The sequence below is a fragment of the Semicossyphus pulcher genome, unplaced genomic scaffold (genome assembly GCF_022749685.1).
Source record: "Semicossyphus pulcher isolate SPU_LCO1_2020_fin unplaced genomic scaffold, fSemPul1.0.p SCAF_9, whole genome shotgun sequence".
Lineage (NCBI taxonomy): Eukaryota > Metazoa > Chordata > Actinopteri > Labriformes > Labridae > Semicossyphus > Semicossyphus pulcher.
Genome location: NW_027211770.1, coordinates 8,446,408 through 8,464,925, shown reverse-complemented (window position 1 = coordinate 8,464,925; position 18,518 = coordinate 8,446,408). Strand labels below are relative to the sequence as shown.

The following is an 18,518-nucleotide window of genomic DNA, read 5'->3' as shown; positions in this document are numbered from 1 at the left end:
TGTGCTGCTGACCTTACTCCTCTTTGTAACTCCACCGTCTTTAGTACTAGCGTGGCTGTCCTTTAGAATTTTACATTTAATAATTTGGAATGGACAATTATTGTATCAGAGGACAGGCTGATGGCCAGTTTGTTTTTGCCCTAGAAATGTCTGTCCTCCCGCTGTCACTTTCTTAACTCCCTGTGTCTTTTTCCACCTGTCACACTGTAATACAAAACACACTGCGTCAGGACCGGCGCACATTCGTCTCTCATTTATTTTTTCATATACAGGACCACTAATTATTAGACAGGATGAAGAAATTACACACGTCAGCGAATGACTTCAATTGATTAGATTACAGACCATGATGAAATGAAGACGGTTCAGGCCAGTTGGATTACACTAAAGAGTCCTAATTGAAAGCAAGTTTAGAACCTTTTGATTTAAATGCTCTTGTTGGAACTGTGGAAAAAGTGCAACCTTTCAGTTCCTATTTTGGAGAGTCAAACTAACAGCAAAAAATGCTAATAATAATAATCAAAGACATGATTCTTCATTCCAAGCAATCTGGCAATGTGAAACATGTTTATTTACCAAACAGCAGGTGTTAAGCACAGAAATTATAAATCAGAAATATTAATATATTTATAAAATTAAAGGATACATAAATAAACTGCATTAAAGTTAAATCACATGTATGTCAGAAAAAACAAACAAACAGAAATGTGCTTATTTTGTCCTAATACAAATGTGTCATTTTATTGCAGCCCATCTCTGCCTGCTCTGGACTGGCAGCTTCCGTCCTGCTCCGGCCCGTACAACCTTCAGATCGAGGTGCAGCCCAAGTCCCACCACCGGGCCCACTATGAGACTGAAGGCAGCCGAGGAGCGGTGAAGGCGCTGTCCGGAGGCCACCCTGTAGTACAGGTATGATGCAATCATCATGTGAGGTAGCAAAGCGATCTTTTAGATTTGCTGTGCACATTGCTATTAACCTCAGACAAGGTGAGCTTTGTGTGTTAAAACTGTGTCATAATGTGCTGTCATTACAGCATAGGTGGTAACAAGCAGACAAGCACATGCTGATTACTTTTTTATATTTTCTGTCCAACAACCAGCTAGCGACTTGGACGTTCAGCTGTTGACTTTATGACAGCATGTTGTCACAGAGCAGAGCAGCATGACTTTCTCTTTAATTTAGCTTGACATTTGGTTCCAATCTTTTTTTTTTTCATTAAAGAAATCATCTGAGAAATTCTTCAAGCTCATTCTGAAAAAAGGATGATATATGCAGAGGTGCCCAAATTCTTAACTATGAAGGGCCAAATATGAATCTGGTCAGAGGGCCGTGGGCCAAAAAAGAACGACATATTACATTAACAATAATTTCTGTTTCAATGTAATTTTATTAATTTGCAGAGATGATAAAACATCCATTCTCTTTTTGAGAGCATAAATGTTTTTGAAGTAAAGACACCTTTCTTAGAGAAAGTGCTGCTTGCAGCTCAAAGTGCTTTTGATAACACTTGGTGGAGCACTACGTTTCTTCCAATAAATACAAACAGACTTGGCTGCAGTTTTATCAGCGTGATCAGCCCCATGACCCATGTAACTTTTCTCCTACTTCTTGTGGGCACACACAACCTCACTCTGTGTGTGCGCTGCAGACGAAGCAGCACGTTCCCAAACGGTCCGTTTGTGTAGCCACAGCGTTAACGAGAACCGGTACCAGGTGCCGCTGATGACGGGAATACACACACTGATGTAATTAACTGTGATAGCAGCAGCGTCACATGCATGTTTACAGGCAGGTGACACACACACTCAGTGGTCACATCATTCTGGGCTCTCATAAAGAGCTGCACTAATGTGATATCAGACGGACTTTTGTTGTAGATTAGTGATGGAAAACGAGAAAATGGCGAGTACTTCTTTGGCCCCCAGTAACAAGAAAGTAGCCGCTTGACGAGTTGCAGTTAATTTGCCTCACAATCGCACGTCTTGCGATGTGACTATTGGACATGCACACATTGCGATCGCAGCTGTGGATGTAAAAATGATTCCACCGTCTGACTCGGGTCTCGCGTCTGAGCAGCCTGTATCAGGAAAAAAAGAAACCACTGTTAAATAAATTCAGCTATTTCATGTGTACAAAATACATACATTTTCACTTAAGCAGATCTTAAAAGCATTTGTTTGTGCTGATGGCAGCGTAGTGTATACACACAGCAGTATATATATTTCTGTGCTTGTATGCTGTGTTATTAATGTTCCCTGCAGCCGGGAGTAAATCTTCTGCTGCAAAAGGTCGCCCCGACCAGCAGCAGTGCATGCTGACTCAATTAGTATATAGCAGGACCATCGCCTCTCACTATTGTGCTTGGCGAACGCTTAAAGAGCACACGTCAGTCTCACCAGCAGCACAGCACAGAGCTCCTTTCTCTGCTACACTGTCATCACACTGCACTGACATCTTAGTTTACTCAAGGTGGGGATCAAGCAGTGTGTGTGTGTGTGTGTGTGTGTGGGCCCTTAAAGGTTGTAGGGTCAATTTTAAATTTCGGTGTCGTCAATTCAAAATGAACCGGCACTTAACCTAAAAACTAGAGAGAATTCTTGATTGACAACTTTGTTTTTAGACTGGGTTTAAATATTTCAGGTGGCAGATGTTCCATTTTTAAATGTAGCCAAAACAAACGTTGCACCGTAACAAAACATTTTCGGACCAGCACAGTTTCAGGTTGGTGGTCGCCCCTTGTCACACACTTAGCTGCAGACGTTGTTAGCACAACAGCTGTTTTGTAAATAGATGCTGTCAGCACATCCTGGTCTGCTCCATGTCGAATGCACTTGACAGCTGTTGGCCTACGTGGTGATATAAACAGGCTTGTCAAGCTGCAGGTTTTCTCTGTAAATACAGGTAATTATTCCCCTTCATTACAAATCTTTGTATATCAACATGTGGGTGAATCAACACCTCGCTCCTCCACGTGAGGCTGACTGCCTGCACAGCTGCAGCAGGTGAGGCTGCTTTTGATTAAGTTCACCCCACTTTCTGACTCACTCCCTGACGGTGAAAAAGTCATGAGCAAGCATCCTGTGTCTTTGCACAGTGTTGTCCAGATTTAGATTGATGACATGAGCTGTTTATTTCATACAAAGCAGACACAAACTCGGTGCCAACTTTGCAAGGATGTTTTCAAGTCTGCCTGTGTCTGTTCAGCCAATATCAGTAAGTACTAGTCATGTAGAAAATATGATGACAGCTGCTTTACCGTCACACCCCCCCCCCCTGCTCGCATAGCTCACACTTTACTCTTACTTTTTAGTGAGGAGTGATTTATGCCTCTGATATTGTATGTGCAGTCAATTGGGATATCTTGAGGGGTTTTTATAACAGTGGAAACCTCTGGAAGCAGTCGGCAGAAAGATAAATCTATAAGGATAGCGAAATCATGTGTACATGCTAGAGGGAAAAATACAGAAGAAGAGCATGAACTGTACCTCCCGGGTACGAAAGTTCTCATAAATCTGACTGACTTTCTCTCTTTGTGGTCGTCAATGTGTTGTGAGAAATTCTGTTGTTGTAATCTTAGTTGTAGGATTCTGTAGTCCCTAGTGCCCTTGGGTAATGAGTGGCAAGCGCTGGATGGGTGAGGTGCAATCAAGGAGAATGAGTCAATAATGACACTGGTGTAGGAAGCAGCTAAGGAAGTGTCTGTGTGCCTGTTTGTGTGTGTGTGTGTGTGTGTTTTGCTAGAGACTGGAGCGAGTATAGAGAAAAAGAGAGAAGGGGCAGAGGGAGTCACCAGGCAGCTGGGGCCTTGCTGCCCCAGGAGATGCTCTGTATCCTGCTGATTAGGGCCTGGGCGGCCCGGAGGTTGACTGAGCTTGGTGGTGGTGGTAGGGGTGTTTTGGTGGCGGTGGATAGGAGTCAGAATCCCAGCAGCCATCAGACGCCACCTCCCCTTTCCATGCATCGGTGCCTCCCTCCCTCCCTGGAGGACCTTGGGATGTCACTCCTCATGAACAGTTCATCCCTCAAGCATCTCCCAAACCCACAGCAGCAGGCCTCCCTCGATTTAAGCTCAGTCATCCACAGCTCAATTGTTTTTTAACTCATGGGTGATCAGACACACGCTGTGAGTGATGGTGACGTGTGTTGGAAACCAATGTTGGATGAAAAAAAAGCAAGAGAAAAACATGAAGGGATACTATGTTTCAAGCTTACAATGTCCCCTGGAGAGATGGCAACTGACAGAAAGTCAAACAAGGTAGCTCAACTGCTCATTTACTGTCGCTGTCTTGTTATTCAATAACAAACAGATGCGTTTTCTTGACAAACAAAGGCGGCAAAGTTAACCATCTATAAGGTCTGACATCATCCTTAGCTGCAGCAGATCAACCATACCCCATTCAGGCCTCTCCACCACACAGGATGGAGAGGTTGCGGTATGGGTTGGTGGAGAGAATGGAGTGTCTATACTCTAGCCGCACATTGATGAAATCCTCTAGATTATGGGTTACCTCGACTCATTACCCCTCTGCTGCTTGCACCAGCTCTCTGGGCTTGAAGTTCCAAATCAAAGTCATTTATTCTAGACTTGCACGCCGTTATTCCCTCCCCTCCTCTGCATCCGCAGCCTGTGAACCTCCAGATTGGTCCACTTTGTGACCTCCACGACTGGTTTTCCACTTTATTTACTGCATCAGACCACAGCGCCATTAGGGGGATCTGGGGTACCCTATCGGCTCCTCCAACACTGTTCCAGACACTCCCCTCTCTCACAACAGCTATGCCAAATCCTACAGAATGGTTTTTGGAGCTCAGGAAAGAAAAACAACCTGGTCCACCTTAAATCAGAACACCGCCATGACATTGATTGATGGGTTTTTCCAAAGAACAGTGGGGGGAAAAATAGATCTGTGGTGAATTATTTTTATTGGGAATATAGTGGCAGAGGACATAACCTGGCTCTGATCTAAAATGTGGATTCAGTTGAAGATGCTGTAAAAGCTTTAAGGTTCAACCTCAATCAGGAAACAAAGACATCCGCTCGGCCCAACAGCAGACAGCAACACCTGTGGAGTATTAAACCTACTGCGGCACGCAGCGCAGTCCTGCATATGGCTAGTTTGTGTAGGATAATGACCGGCCTATAGGGCCTTCCCCCTTGCGCATACACACACTTTCCTTTAATCTCTCATTAAGTCTAAAGCAGCAACAGACACATGTAATTTCAGCAGGATGTGGCCATCATCCCTATTAACTTGTGCGTGACTTAATACCCATCTCCCTTCCTCTGCACTTGTATGTAATGCACATCAAATTTGCAGTATGTTTCCGCCAACACGACATGAAAAGACCTTGACAAACACGTGCTCGGCTCTTTGCATGTGCGGTTTCACCTTGGGATCCGGTGCTGCGTAATGTCTCAAAAGGAACCCACTGATCTACAGCACCCTATACTGTAGCTACTAATTGCTCATTAAATCCACTGCCGCCTCTTGTTTGATATTAGAAAGGGTTGGTGGACCCTGTAGTGCTGTTAGAGCTTAGTCAGGGCAGTTATTCGTTGCCCAAAGGGGCATTTATGCCACTTTTAAATTGTGGTTCTTCGTCTGCGGGGTTTTCCTTACATTGGTATTGGGCTACCACTAACTACCAGCTAATAGTAAGAGGAAAATATGGAGTAAGGCTTGTATCATTTTCACTGGTTTGAGGTGATAACCAGATATCCCACATATGAAGAATGAAACTGATGGATGGTGGTGGTAGGGGGGCGCAGCAGTCATCCCTACGTCATCTTACTTAAAGTCTCCATTTTTTGGATGATGTTTCTTATGGTAGGCTGTGTTGGTAACCAAGTCATTCCTTTTGTATGGAATTTGGATCCTCACTGGTCTAGACATGGGCTTGTGCTTGAAACTATGCCCTCAATGACATAACACTAACGCAGTCAGTTCAAGAAAAACCTTGTGGAATATAGCTGATTGGTCTCCTATAAATGGAGCAGGATTCATAGAGCACATTAAAGGATTGCATATGTGGCCTTATGCCTTCATGAGGCACTGGAGACATAAGCAGAAAAGAAGAGTGATGGAGTAAAGTCTGGAAGGAGAGACAACTTGGACGAGTGTACATTTAATTGGGTACAGCAGAGACAGGCTGCGTGACTGTCAGCACTCGACAGAGAGAGGGGAGCGTGATAATGGGAAAAAGCCTGAATCTGCTGTTGAATCTCTCCTCCACTTCTTCAGTTCCCCCCTCCTCTTCTGCCTCCAGTCGTCTTCTTCCTCTCCTGAATTCTCTGCGCCACGTGGACTTCTACGAGTCATGACATCTCTCCAAGCAGTGATGAAATCACTGTGAAGGGATAGAAGGCAGCCTGCTGCAGGCCTGTGGAGTGTATTCACACTCAATTTCTAGTCAGGCCAGACACATCTAATTTACCAGCAAATGACTATTAAACATTACACGTCCAAATTTCCTTTTGAGGCCAGTTAAAGGCAGCATTGAGAACGTCAGTATTACTGAAGAAATTGGGCGAATAACAAGTGATTTTCATTAAATGAAGCAAAGAAAATTTAAAAGAAAAGTTTGGGCAGTTTCCTGAGGGCTTAAACTTTCAATACTGATGATGGATCTGTTATGGTCCACAGGCACTTGGAGATTAATGTTGGAAAGTAGGTGGGATGGACCCTCTTTTCCCTCCTTTTCGCAACACCCCTCCACATCATCACAACTGACCCAGACAATACAGCTGCGTACAATTACACAATTAAAGCACCAGCTGCCATATCCACAGTGTTTTACTTGAGCCTCAGCTATCAAAAATGACTCGTGCAACAGTGGCTTGTGGTAGGAGGTGTAAATGGATCTAGCTGACACAGTGGCAGAAGTTGGCACCCTGAGACAGCTGCAAATCAAGCCTGGATTCAAACTTGGTTTACATTACCTCAAAATAAATATACAGTGCGTGTGCCAGATACAGCTGCAGTTACAGCTAGAAAAGCTCATCTGGTCAAAATTAGCTCCTGCATGGTCCAACTTCACTGTATTTGACACAAATACAAAGCTGAGCTCACAGGTGTGCATGAAGCCTCTGACGTTGGCCCACGCTTAAAGTTTACAATACTATCTTGACTTTTTACCCCCCCTTCTCCTCCCCCATTGAGAATATAATGAAGAAGTAATATTTGCGCTCTGCTCTTGGTGTATATGTGAGTGAGCATTACAGGAGTTTAGCAGAAGCAAATGGAGAGGGTCAGGGAGCACATATGGTAAAGGAATTGGGGGAGGTCGCCCAGGGGGGACTAGACCGCCGTCCTATGCTGCTGGGAAGACCAGCGTCACCAGGAGGACTACCTGACCTCATTAATCACTTCCTCTCCTCCATGAGGTCACTACGGCTCTAAGCGTGGACGCCACCACCAGTGCTGCGCTACCGCAAGACGAGTGAAGGGATAAAGACCACCCCTCCCTTGTGCCTCTCTTGTGGGCCCCCTTATAGCCACGTGGCGGCTGAGGTAATGTTTGGAGGTCAGTGAGAAATCCAAAGAAGTCTTCTGAGGCAAAAGTGACAGACGACACGGCTTTGTAGCGCTGCTGGCTGCCTTTTATTAAATTATAAGGGGACGTCATGCAATTTAACGCTCCGGTCTTTCAGATTTGTACCTCATGCTCCGCTATAGTGCTCTCACGAGTCAATAACACAAGTAACTGGTAGCATGTGTGGCTATGGATAATTACCTCTGGTGACACCATAAGTAAAATATAACAAGCAGAGCAGGGTCTGCTGGTGAGATCACCGGATAGATGAAGTGGTCCCTTGGGATGCCAAGACTTCAAGAAGCGCCTGACCTCGGCCTAACTCACTGATGACTAGCATGTGTGACTAGCTCACAGGTCAAGACAGCTGCTAGAGACACTATGTGGAGTTGAAGAGAAAAATAGGACGGTTGGAAGTGGAGATGAATGACAGCCTTAGCTTTACCACTCTACTTGCATGCGTTTGATATCTGTATCAAAGAGTACAGACAGGCATTATCCAGACATATGGATACATGCTCTACTCCAGTGTCCAGTTATATTCTATTTTTATTCAACATAATTAACACTGTAAACTGTTTAACTGGGATGAAAACATCCGCTGCCTTGTCCTGAATCCAAAAGACCTGTCATTAGTAAAGACCACAGGCATTTAACTTCTAATACTGTATCCAGACAAAATTGTTGTCGGAACAAAGACATCAGGTGTCCGTGACACTTGGAGCACTAATTTCCACAGACTTCCAATGACGTATCTCACCAGTCTTCCACCAGCCTTCGTCTTCCTCACACCCCCATCCTGACCGCTCTCACTAAGATAATTATGAACCCATTAATCAGATTATGTCATAGGTTACATGTGGTCTGCATTTTGTTATATGACTCAGGCCGTTGGATAAACAACAGGGGTCTTTTATTCCATTTGACGGTACCACTGTTCACGGAGCTAAAAAAATTTGGTTTGAAGCGATGCACTGGTGTGCTGGGGTAATTGACCAATTTGTGGGATTTTTTAGATGGCCATGGCTTGGTGAGCCCGAGTCTTGAGTAAGTGATCGCTCAGTTAATTTCATATGCGGTCAAGTAGCTACCTGGGTGGATCCGTAGAGGTCCACTTGATGAGAAGTTATTCTCTCTCAGTTTGAACCAGATGGAATCTTAAGGTTTCTGACAGTCTTTAGATTGGAGAGATGTCCAAGCCTAAACCAACATCCGCCCATCTGACCACTTTGCACTGCAAAGAGCAGGCATATCCTGGGAGGTCTACAGTGGAAGACTCGGTTCCACCATAAATCCACATTTGGTTGGCAAATTATTCTGGTTAGAAATCACTTACAAAGTATTGGTTGTCCTTCACCACAATCTGGAATTTGCAAACCAGCCTGTGTGTTCACATTTTTGAACCGTTACACTCTTGGTTAAAACATCAAACAATGTTACATTAGACACTGTCAGAAAAGTTATCGAGGGGTGCTGAATGTAAATTGGCAGTTTCAGTTTATAATTGAAGTGTCTCTGACCAAAAAGTCAACAGTACTTTTCAAACTTTGCACAGACATGGAGTTTTTTTTTCTTTCTGTTTTTAAATTATTTGATCTTTTTATTACTTGAGCAGTAGCTGCTAATGGAGGTCTTCTAGAGGAAGTGGTAGTTGTTTGAAGTGGTGGTTCTGATACAGGAGTCTCTTTCATCACAGTAGGACACAGTCTCTGAGCTTTAATGGAAATCATAATGCATGTTCATAACTGCCCAAAGGCAAAGGGGCGGAAACCGATCTGCATTCCAAGCTCCTTGGAGTTTTTTGGTGTTATTAAAATCAGGTGTAAAGTTTGCTGAGTATGGTTTGTCCATGTTTAAATTCTGATTAATCTTGTTATCTGAGTCAACTCATATTTATTAAAGGACACAGAGCCTACCTGTTAGCCTCACCATCATTTAATACAATTTGTGGACGATCAGCATCACATCTTGAGTTAGACCTGACATGACTGCCCTGGTTTCTTATGCTATCTCTGCGAGAGTCGTATCCAACTGATTCACTGTTGATTGCTTGTCTTTCTGTAGGTTCTTCTCTAATAGCAGCAGTGAGATTTTAATAAACAGTGAATTGAAGGGGAGCTGCCCTTTTCAGCCTTCATGTCTCTGTGCCCAAGAGATCCCTACACCAGACAGTCTCTGAAACATCAAAAAAACTTCCCCTAAAGGAATGCATAGTTATAGCACTGTAAAGAATAGCCACTGCGAAAGGGTCTCCAACCCAACCAAAAAACAAACAAAGAAAAGGGGCTTATTTTTGCAGCCCCTCCATGTCAGAGCTATCATTAAAGGCCCCTTTAACTATCAGTAGCTGATGTGCATTCAATCTTTTTTCCTAAATGAGGGGTTGCCTGAGATGTGGGTCTTAAAACCTGATGTTGCCTCTCACCTTGGCCCCTTTGTTCTCCCGCCAGCTTTATGGCTACATGGAAAGCGAGCCGCTCACCCTGCAGCTGTTCATAGGGACCGCAGACGACCGCCTCCTGCGACCACATGCCTTCTACCAGGTCCACCGCATCACCGGCAAAACCGTCTCCACCGCCAGTCATGAAGTCATGCAATCCAACACCAAAGTTCTGGAGATCCCTCTGCTGCCTGAAAACAACATGAGAGCCATGTGAGTCCTCAAATCCCTTACCCATACCTTGACAAGTTAGCTATCCATCTTTTTCTTTCCACACTTTTTTCACTGGTAACCTCTACTTTAAAAGCCACCCACCAAAACACACACTACTCTCTCTCTCTCTGCACCTTGCTCTTTGCTTTAGGTCTACAAACAGAATGCCTGATGATAGGTACTGTACAGTACACACTTCTAAGTAGGTCTTCAAAAAAGAGGTCTATGCTTTTACCCCAGGAGATGCATGATTTCTTCAGAGGAAAAATAAGCACTGAGAGTTCATGGGTGACTTGATTCCGACCAATGTGTGCAGGGAATCTAAGGCTTGAGACTTGGCTTACAGTTGTAAAATATAACTGGATCCCTCGTGGAAGTTGACATTGTTGCAAAAATACTATCCACTTGTATAATGCAGTGCCATTACATTAGGCTTTGCCAATATTTGCCAGTAAGTTAATGTATTAGATAACCACCACAAGACTAACAGGTCTGTTGAAAGAAGTTCTGCACTCCATCATTAGAATTTAAATTTCAGCATTTTTAATTACTCACAATCTTGTAGCCCGATGTGCAATGAGATACTTTGTACTTGACAAATGGTAGGTATTCATTAATAACATATTGATGTCAATTAATGAAAAAATTCACAAATTAGTCTTGGAATGCAGTTTAGGTCTCCAATGCACTCATATGCTTAATAAACCAAAATAAATATAGATTTTTTTTCAGCAGGCATTTGGAATTGTTATAGTACAAAAAACACAGGTGTTACTAATAATATCAATGATTGTGACATTCAGTGCAATTTTCCCAGTAAGCCGAGACAATGGGAGAGTGGGAAAGCAAGCACAATCGCATGACCCTGAAATTGAAGCAGCTAAATGTCGTCCAGCCATGATTAATGCTATCATATAAGACCAACTGTGACATGTTAAAAAGTCTTCTGTGAAAGAGGACTTCTTCCAAATTAACAACTGGGTAACAACAGCATCAGTCTGTTAACAAAAACACAAGGAAAAGACCACAAGAGTGTAAGTTTCACAACATTAGCATAGCTGTACAAGTAGTTTCAGTTAGCTAACTCTGTAGCACTTTTTGCTAACAAATAATTAGACAAATTTTACCTGCTTAAACGTGCTACTTAGCTAACACTAGTGTTAGTTAGCAATAGCATTGTTATTGCTAACACTATTGCTAACAATAATGTTGGCTAACTGCCAAAAGACGAGCTAGCTAACAAGCCTATTGGTGGATGTTTGCTCATCATGAGCTATGGTGGTCTTTTAATTCCATTAGAAAATAACTTGACATATTTTACTTTGTGAAAGTGAAGGTGTGGTTAGAGTCACATGAAATACTCACTTAAATAGGTTATAATTTTGGTTTACCTTTAAACATTAGCATCCTTTTGCTATAGGCTTGGATATATCATCCTTGGCCTCTCTCATCCTCCCTCCAGACTTGCAGTAATCCAAGAGGCTGTGCTCAGCAGTGTGTCCTGGGGCTCCTTTCAGACTAGGCAGCAGCGACTGTTTTGGACTTATGCCCAGAAATCTGTGTTATGGATAAAGCCTTTGTATTTCAACATAGGTTACATAAGGCTGTATCATTTTATTGCACCTTATTTTATCCATGACCATTTCATCCTTTAGCCTACTGTAAAGAACCGGTAGGCTATTGCATCATTTTGTTCATGTTTGTTAAAATACAGGAGATTATGGAGCTATTGATAGAACATATGTTTCCTGAGTGGTTCTTTTGTCAGGCATGGATGATTTTAACATTCAAACTGCCTTACAATATCATTTTCAACATTACCACAATATCCTGTATATTGTATCATATTTAGCGGTGCCCCTGAATTGACTGGACTTAATGTGTCCCTTAGGGTGAATGTGATATTATAAAAATACAGTGAAGAGGAAGTTTCTCCCCCCTCTTTGTCGTCAGCACTCATGCTTAAGAAAGAGGAGTGAAAGTTATAAAGAAAAGCCTTTAACTGTATCCTTCCACTGAGCTGTTTAACAGTCATCTTGATAATGCAGCATCCATCTCTCTGTTCATGTTTCCCCATTTGCTCACTTTGTGGGATGAAAACACCACAGTTAAACTTTAAGTTTCAATCTGTCTTTCTTTAGTAATCTGTGAGAAATCAATTTCATACACACTAGATAAATTATTTTGAGTAGTATATTTCATTCTGCAAAGTACAACATAATGAATGGTCATAAAAAGGTGCAAACATGAGGAATGTTACAGCGCTAGCAGAGAAACACTTCACAAACATTTCTTTCCTTTCTGAATATTGAACTGTCACGTCAAGTTACATAGGGCGTGAAAACTGACTGCAACTCATCCATGATGTCCGTGAGCTTGTGTTTGTTTTAAAACTACACCCATGGCATAACACTTAAACATCATGCAAGGCTGATAAGAAGTGAATAGTCAGCCTTTCACATTATTTTTCCTTATTTATTTAAGTTTTACAAACCAAAGACAAGGGGAGAAATAGCTCGGTATAAAACCTGACATTTACCATGTTCCAGGAAAGGTGCCCAAATAGCTACCATGTAAAATAACTGAAATGCCAAACCATATCACATTTCCATTCCCTCATATTTTTACCAGCCACACTAGTTTTATTTAAATTCATCAAAGGCCACGTATGAAAATGAATGCCATTTTTCCACTAAGACAAGGGAAAGAAATTTCATCCCTTTACCTCCCACCTTTAATGAAATAAATAAGGACAGACAGCTCAGTAAAGGTTCTACTGCTACACGTGGCAATGATTAACAGAGGTTTAAACCCTAAATGCATGAAGCGTAAGGCTTAAATGGTGTGAAGGAACAGAGCAGAGAACAATAAAGTGACTTTGTGTATACAGACTGCAGCTGATGGGAGCTGGTGTGCTCGTTCCAGAGGATTCCTCCAGGGAACTGTTAATTCTTTGACCACTTTGACCTTTTAAAAATGTGATGTGAAGTCATCAATGTCCAACTCTGTCTTTGATGACATGCTGGATTTATAATGACACGGTCATCCTGCAAACTTCCAATGCATGATCTGTAAAACCAGTAGGGACTTCACTGCTGGTCTAAATGTACAGTAGCTCTGCTCAGTGTTCCCATAAAAAATAGTCTGTGGGTAGTTGAGAGTAATGCTTTCTTCATGCTTTCTAATAACATACAGCTCTGCCTTTCAGTCACAGACTGTGTATAAAAAGTGGACATAGCCACCATGATGAAACCATATTTGGACGACAGGGTGGATACGCATTGTTACGTGCCTGTCCTGGTTCACAGGTCACCATGGTAGGGACTTGTCAATCACAGGTAGCCAGCCCGAAAGCTTACCCTGCTTTATTGGTAATTTTAATTGAAATGGGACTTAACAAAATCAGAAACATGCTGTATTATAGGAGACGTCTATGGAGTCAATTAAAGGTCAAAAAGATTTTGAGCTCGCAAAATAATGTTCATACATAATTTCACAGCCCGCAGTTGTATTTCACATTTTGTGTGCATGTAAAAAAAAAAATGCATGCAAGTATCTAAAGTTGCGACCTGATTGGACAGTTTAGCTTCCTCTGATTGGATGGTCAGTGGACAACATGGAGGTGAGCTGATTGGCTGGTTAGCTGACACGTAAAGAAACGGTCAAAATCTGTGCTTGTAACTCGTAGCTTGTAACTTCAGGGTCACACATGCACATGTTTGTACCTCATACTTTTTACACATTTGCAAATGTTTTCTGTGAGCACAAAATATTTCTGCACCTGCAAAACTTTTACAAACCTGAATGTGTGAGGACAATTTTTTCACAAATTTAGATACTTGCATGCAATTTATTTTTACATGCACACCAAACGTGAAATACAGCTGCGGGCTGTGAAATGATTTATGAACATTATTTTGCAAGCTCTTTTTGACCATTATTTGTCTCCATAAAAAATGCTCATGCTGATAAATCAAGTGAGAGTCCGGTCTTTCTCCCATCTGGATCATACATTGGTACTTTTACAGCCAGAGGAGTCCAGAAGCAATGCAGGTTTAATCCGCTTTGGCACAGGCTTAACTTTTTAAACCAGAGGCTGCAAAACTTCTTAAAGACAGTCCATGCTTCAAACCAACACTAAGCTTTCCCTTTCCATTATCTTGAAATATATTGTCATGTTTATATTAAGGTGTTAAATTTTGCCCTCCTCTGCCCCTGTCCCAGAATTGATTGTGCAGGGATCTTGAAGCTGCGTAACTCGGACATCGAGCTTCGCAAAGGGGAAACCGACATCGGACGTAAAAACACCCGAGTGAGATTGGTGTTTCGAGTGCACATCAACCAGCCCAATGGCAGGACAGTGTCCCTGCAGGCTACTTCCAACCCCATTGAATGCTGTAAGTCACACACACTAACTCACACCAACAAACTGGCATGCCTTTTCTCTTGGACTTCCTCTTCACCGAAAGGTGGCATCTATTGTTGTAATCCAATAAACCGAGCTACTTTTTTATGACCTGCTGCAGCAGAATTCAGTGCCTCTGCACCCAATAAGCTTTATATGATCAAAGCAACTTGCCAAGGCAAAAGATGCATTGTACACGATCCAGACACGTGTGTTGTCTTTCTCAACTCACATTTTATGACTGAATGCAGAAGTTATTGTGGTAAGACTTCCCCATTAGCACAGGTTCCACAAAGGTCACTTTCCAGCCCCAGTTTTGGCACGGTTGATTGAGCACATTGAAAGAAACCTCTGTTTCTTTGTTATTCATTTGCTTATATAGGTGTGATGTTATTTGCACCCAAGGAAGTCTATTAAAGTCAGATGGTGAGACGGAGCTGGCGTTATAGTTTATAGTCCAGAGTGGATTTTAACATTATGAAAACAGTTTATTTATTGTAATGCAGATGTTCTCGGTGCTTCAATTAGCTCCTCCTAAAATTAAGCAGTGGGATGATGGTTAGAGGTGACTTCCTAGCCCCGTTCATATAAAGCACAAACAGGCTGAAGGCTAATTAATAAAAGATAATGACTAATGATCTGAACATGAAAATATTGTTTTGTACACTCTTCTGCCTCTTTCAACGTCATTTACAGAGCAGCTGTTGGCTGACAATCTCTTAGTTAGAGGTCATGAAATCATCATAATAAAGTTGATAAGCCTGTTTTTCTAACCAATAGCTGCTCTGTTAATGGCTGTGTGCCGGGCGTGTGCCTCTTGGGTTGGATGGAGATCAGGCAGCGAGCTTATACAGGCTCACACACTGTTTTATAATATGTGTGTGTGTTTCTGTCCAACAGCCCAGCGCTCGGCTCAGGAGCTTCCCTTGGTGGAGAAGCAGAGCGTGGATAGCTACCCCGCCACTGGAGGCAAAATGATTCTCCTGAGCGGCCTCAACTTCCTCCCCGACTCCAAGGTGGTGTTTGTGGAGAAGGCCCAGGGTGAGCTGCCGTCAACACACCGTGTTTACCTCTCAATTTCCCCTCTTAATATCTCTATCAAATGTCTCCCTCCCTCGCTGCCTCCGTCTTTTCCTCAGCCTCTCCTCCCGTCAAAATACAGCAGGCCTTGCCAGAGAGCCACATGTGGTGTGCATTAAGCCGCTATATTTTTAACCAAAGCGTATTTACATTTGCTGAAGTTTCCATTGCCTGTTCACTGGTGCTCGCCACAAGTCGAGGAATGAATCACAACCAGGGCATGTGCAACGTCTCTTTCTCTCACTTTCCCCTTCTCTCCCTTGATGTCTCTCCCTGACTCCTTTGCTTTCGTCATTTAACCCTCTCGCTTACTTTTACCTCCGCAGCTCCTTCTCCCACCCATTCAAGCAGATAGTCAACAAGGCTGCATGTTACCCACTCATGGTTAAGAGGCTATTCTTTTTTTCTTGGATCATATTTTTCAGCAGTTTCCTCCCTGTGTGGGAGGGAGAAATGGTAAAAACAACACTGATCAAGTTTGCAAGAGAATGATCATTTCCTACAGTGCATTGCACAGTGCAGTAATTTGACCAAAGCAAAGGTCACATCGCAGACATATGACAAATCATAGGAACAAAAGATGAATAAAAAACAACTTAAAAATGTGGAAATGCTAGGGATATTATCAGCATGTTATCGGTATCTGCAGATAATGGCTTAAAAATTACAACAATATACAAATAAGCACTTAAAAGTCACAGAAACTCGAGCCAATGAGTAGAAATTAAACAACATTCACAACTCGTAACTAGCTGACAGTTAGCTCACATTCTCGTAATTTTTTACCCGATTTAACAACATCGAACACGCTGAAAATATACTCGCGGCCAAAGCCGACGCTACCAGAGAGTAACATAAACATGAGTGCAAAACAAATTTACATATTCATGGACGCACACACGATAAAAATAGTCCGTTGGCAATCACTGATGTCACCGTAGTAGGTGCAGTAAACAAGTCCGGGCATGTCTCCCTCTCTGCCGTGTTTCGGGGGCATGCTGCATTCAGGTACACTCAGAAACGTGAGTGAACACGCCTCTTCCGTCAAGCGTGAAAAAAGGTGCAAGATGTCTGCGGTATGGCAGTTTTATGTCACTACAATAAGAGTAGGCATGATATCAATTCCACTGCAGAGGAGACTTGATGCTCTCTGCAATTAGATGGAAAAGAACACGTGACTCATATATTGTTATCAAAATCGGCAATCGGCAAAAAGGGTTGGAAAATATCGCCAAAAAATCCAACTTGCAATATCTTCAACACATCAACACATCTCACTCAAATATCTGTTTCAACATTAACTTTTATTGATTGTGAAAATTTAAAAATGACTTTAAAAAAGGAGAAAAGTTCATAAAGAGCAACTATTCCTTCCTCGTCTCTACATTGATGTCTCCCTTCCTCGCCTCACCCTGTGAGCGCACTCTTAAGCACCTCAGGGGTTAATGGACAGGCAGAAATGGGTTGAGGGGAGGTGGATGAACTTGCAAATACGGGGTCTCCCTCCTCCTGGCTTTACTTAGTCATGGAAGGGGATCCCCTGGAGAGGAAAGCCCATACATACACAACACCTACGCCTCTCCACCCTCAGCTACTTGAGACTCATGACCCCTTCTGAGTAGTATTTCCCCCCCTGCCTTCCTCTCTCTGTCTACCTTGTCTTTGCTATTTTCCCTCCTGATCTTCTTACCCTTATCCTCAATACCCGTTAAAGACATTAGCCGGTGTGGAGCTCAGCGCTCGTGGGATCCCCACGCTCGTGCGTGCCACGGACATTTCAGTGGTTTGTTTTCCGTCTCTTTGGTGTCGAGAAGGAGAGAGAGAGAGGGAGATCGAAGGAGAGCTTGTCTGTCTACTACTTAGTCTGCTTTTATGTAAACTTTAATGACCCACCACTTCCAGGGTCTCCTAAGTCAAAAAGCCCATTACAGACAGAGCTACACAATCTACACACATGCACACACAGGAACACATACATCACTCACTAATGGCAACTATCTATGAGCCAGTATGAGCGTGGAAAAGTACTTATGTCCAAATATACTGCAAAATATTGTCTTTTGGCATTTTTATCAGAGAGTCCTGCTGTTTCATGAAGGTTCAGACTTAAAATCTCTGATTGTTGTTTTAGAAGGACCAAACTAGGATGAGGAAAAAAGAAACCAATAAAATTATAATGATATTACAGATTTATTCTATAACTTTGGTTTTATTTTCCTCTGGAAAAGTTCATGACTAAAAGCGCCCACGAAATACAGATCATTGCACCGCAATAATTACTACTCGCAGACACGTGCGCACACAGACAGTCAGACACACACAGCCAAGCTCTTTGTGCAGCACAACACCAATCACTGTGTCCGCCACAGTGGTAACAGCCATTTCTGTTGCTGCCATCAAAGCTCGGGCCGGCTGCGCACTTTCCAATATTGACTCCAATAAACACCTTCCAGAAAATTCCACAAATCCTAAAGAGCAACAGGCGGTTGTTGAGCGTCCCAATCCAACTTGTGTGAATAATTATATACAGTGCAAATCACCCATGTTGAGTCAGAGGGAGATCACACAAATGAGACAGAAATAAATCATAAATGTGTTTTTCTTTAACTGTTCCCATTCGCTTTCGCTCGTCAAAGATGTAGCTGATTTTAGCACAAACATACCCAGCTGTTCTGGAATGGCCTGCAGAATACAAATCATTACTAAAGTCTTAAATAATGGATGACATTGTCCCAATTAGCTTCTAGTAAAGTGATTACAACAGAAACTTCAAAAACAAAAACGAGCGCTATGTATTAATATTTGTCTCAGGGACTGAGTCAAAAAAAAGCTACAAGGGATGAAGT

The 18,518-nt window shown here is 42.6% G+C and overlaps 1 protein-coding gene across 1 annotated transcript in view; it reads left to right on the top strand.

Annotated features, from left to right (window-relative positions):
• LOC138584020 (nuclear factor of activated T-cells, cytoplasmic 1-like) overlaps positions 1-18,518 on the top strand; it is a 64,829-nt gene that overhangs the window by 5,452 nt on the left and 40,859 nt on the right. The window contains exons 3-6 of the mRNA XM_069656132.1: positions 750-909; positions 9,985-10,187; positions 14,412-14,584; positions 15,493-15,633. Of these exons, the coding sequence (XP_069512233.1) occupies positions 750-909; positions 9,985-10,187; positions 14,412-14,584; positions 15,493-15,633 (677 nt within the window). The remainder of the gene's footprint in view (positions 1-749; positions 910-9,984; positions 10,188-14,411; positions 14,585-15,492; positions 15,634-18,518) is intronic.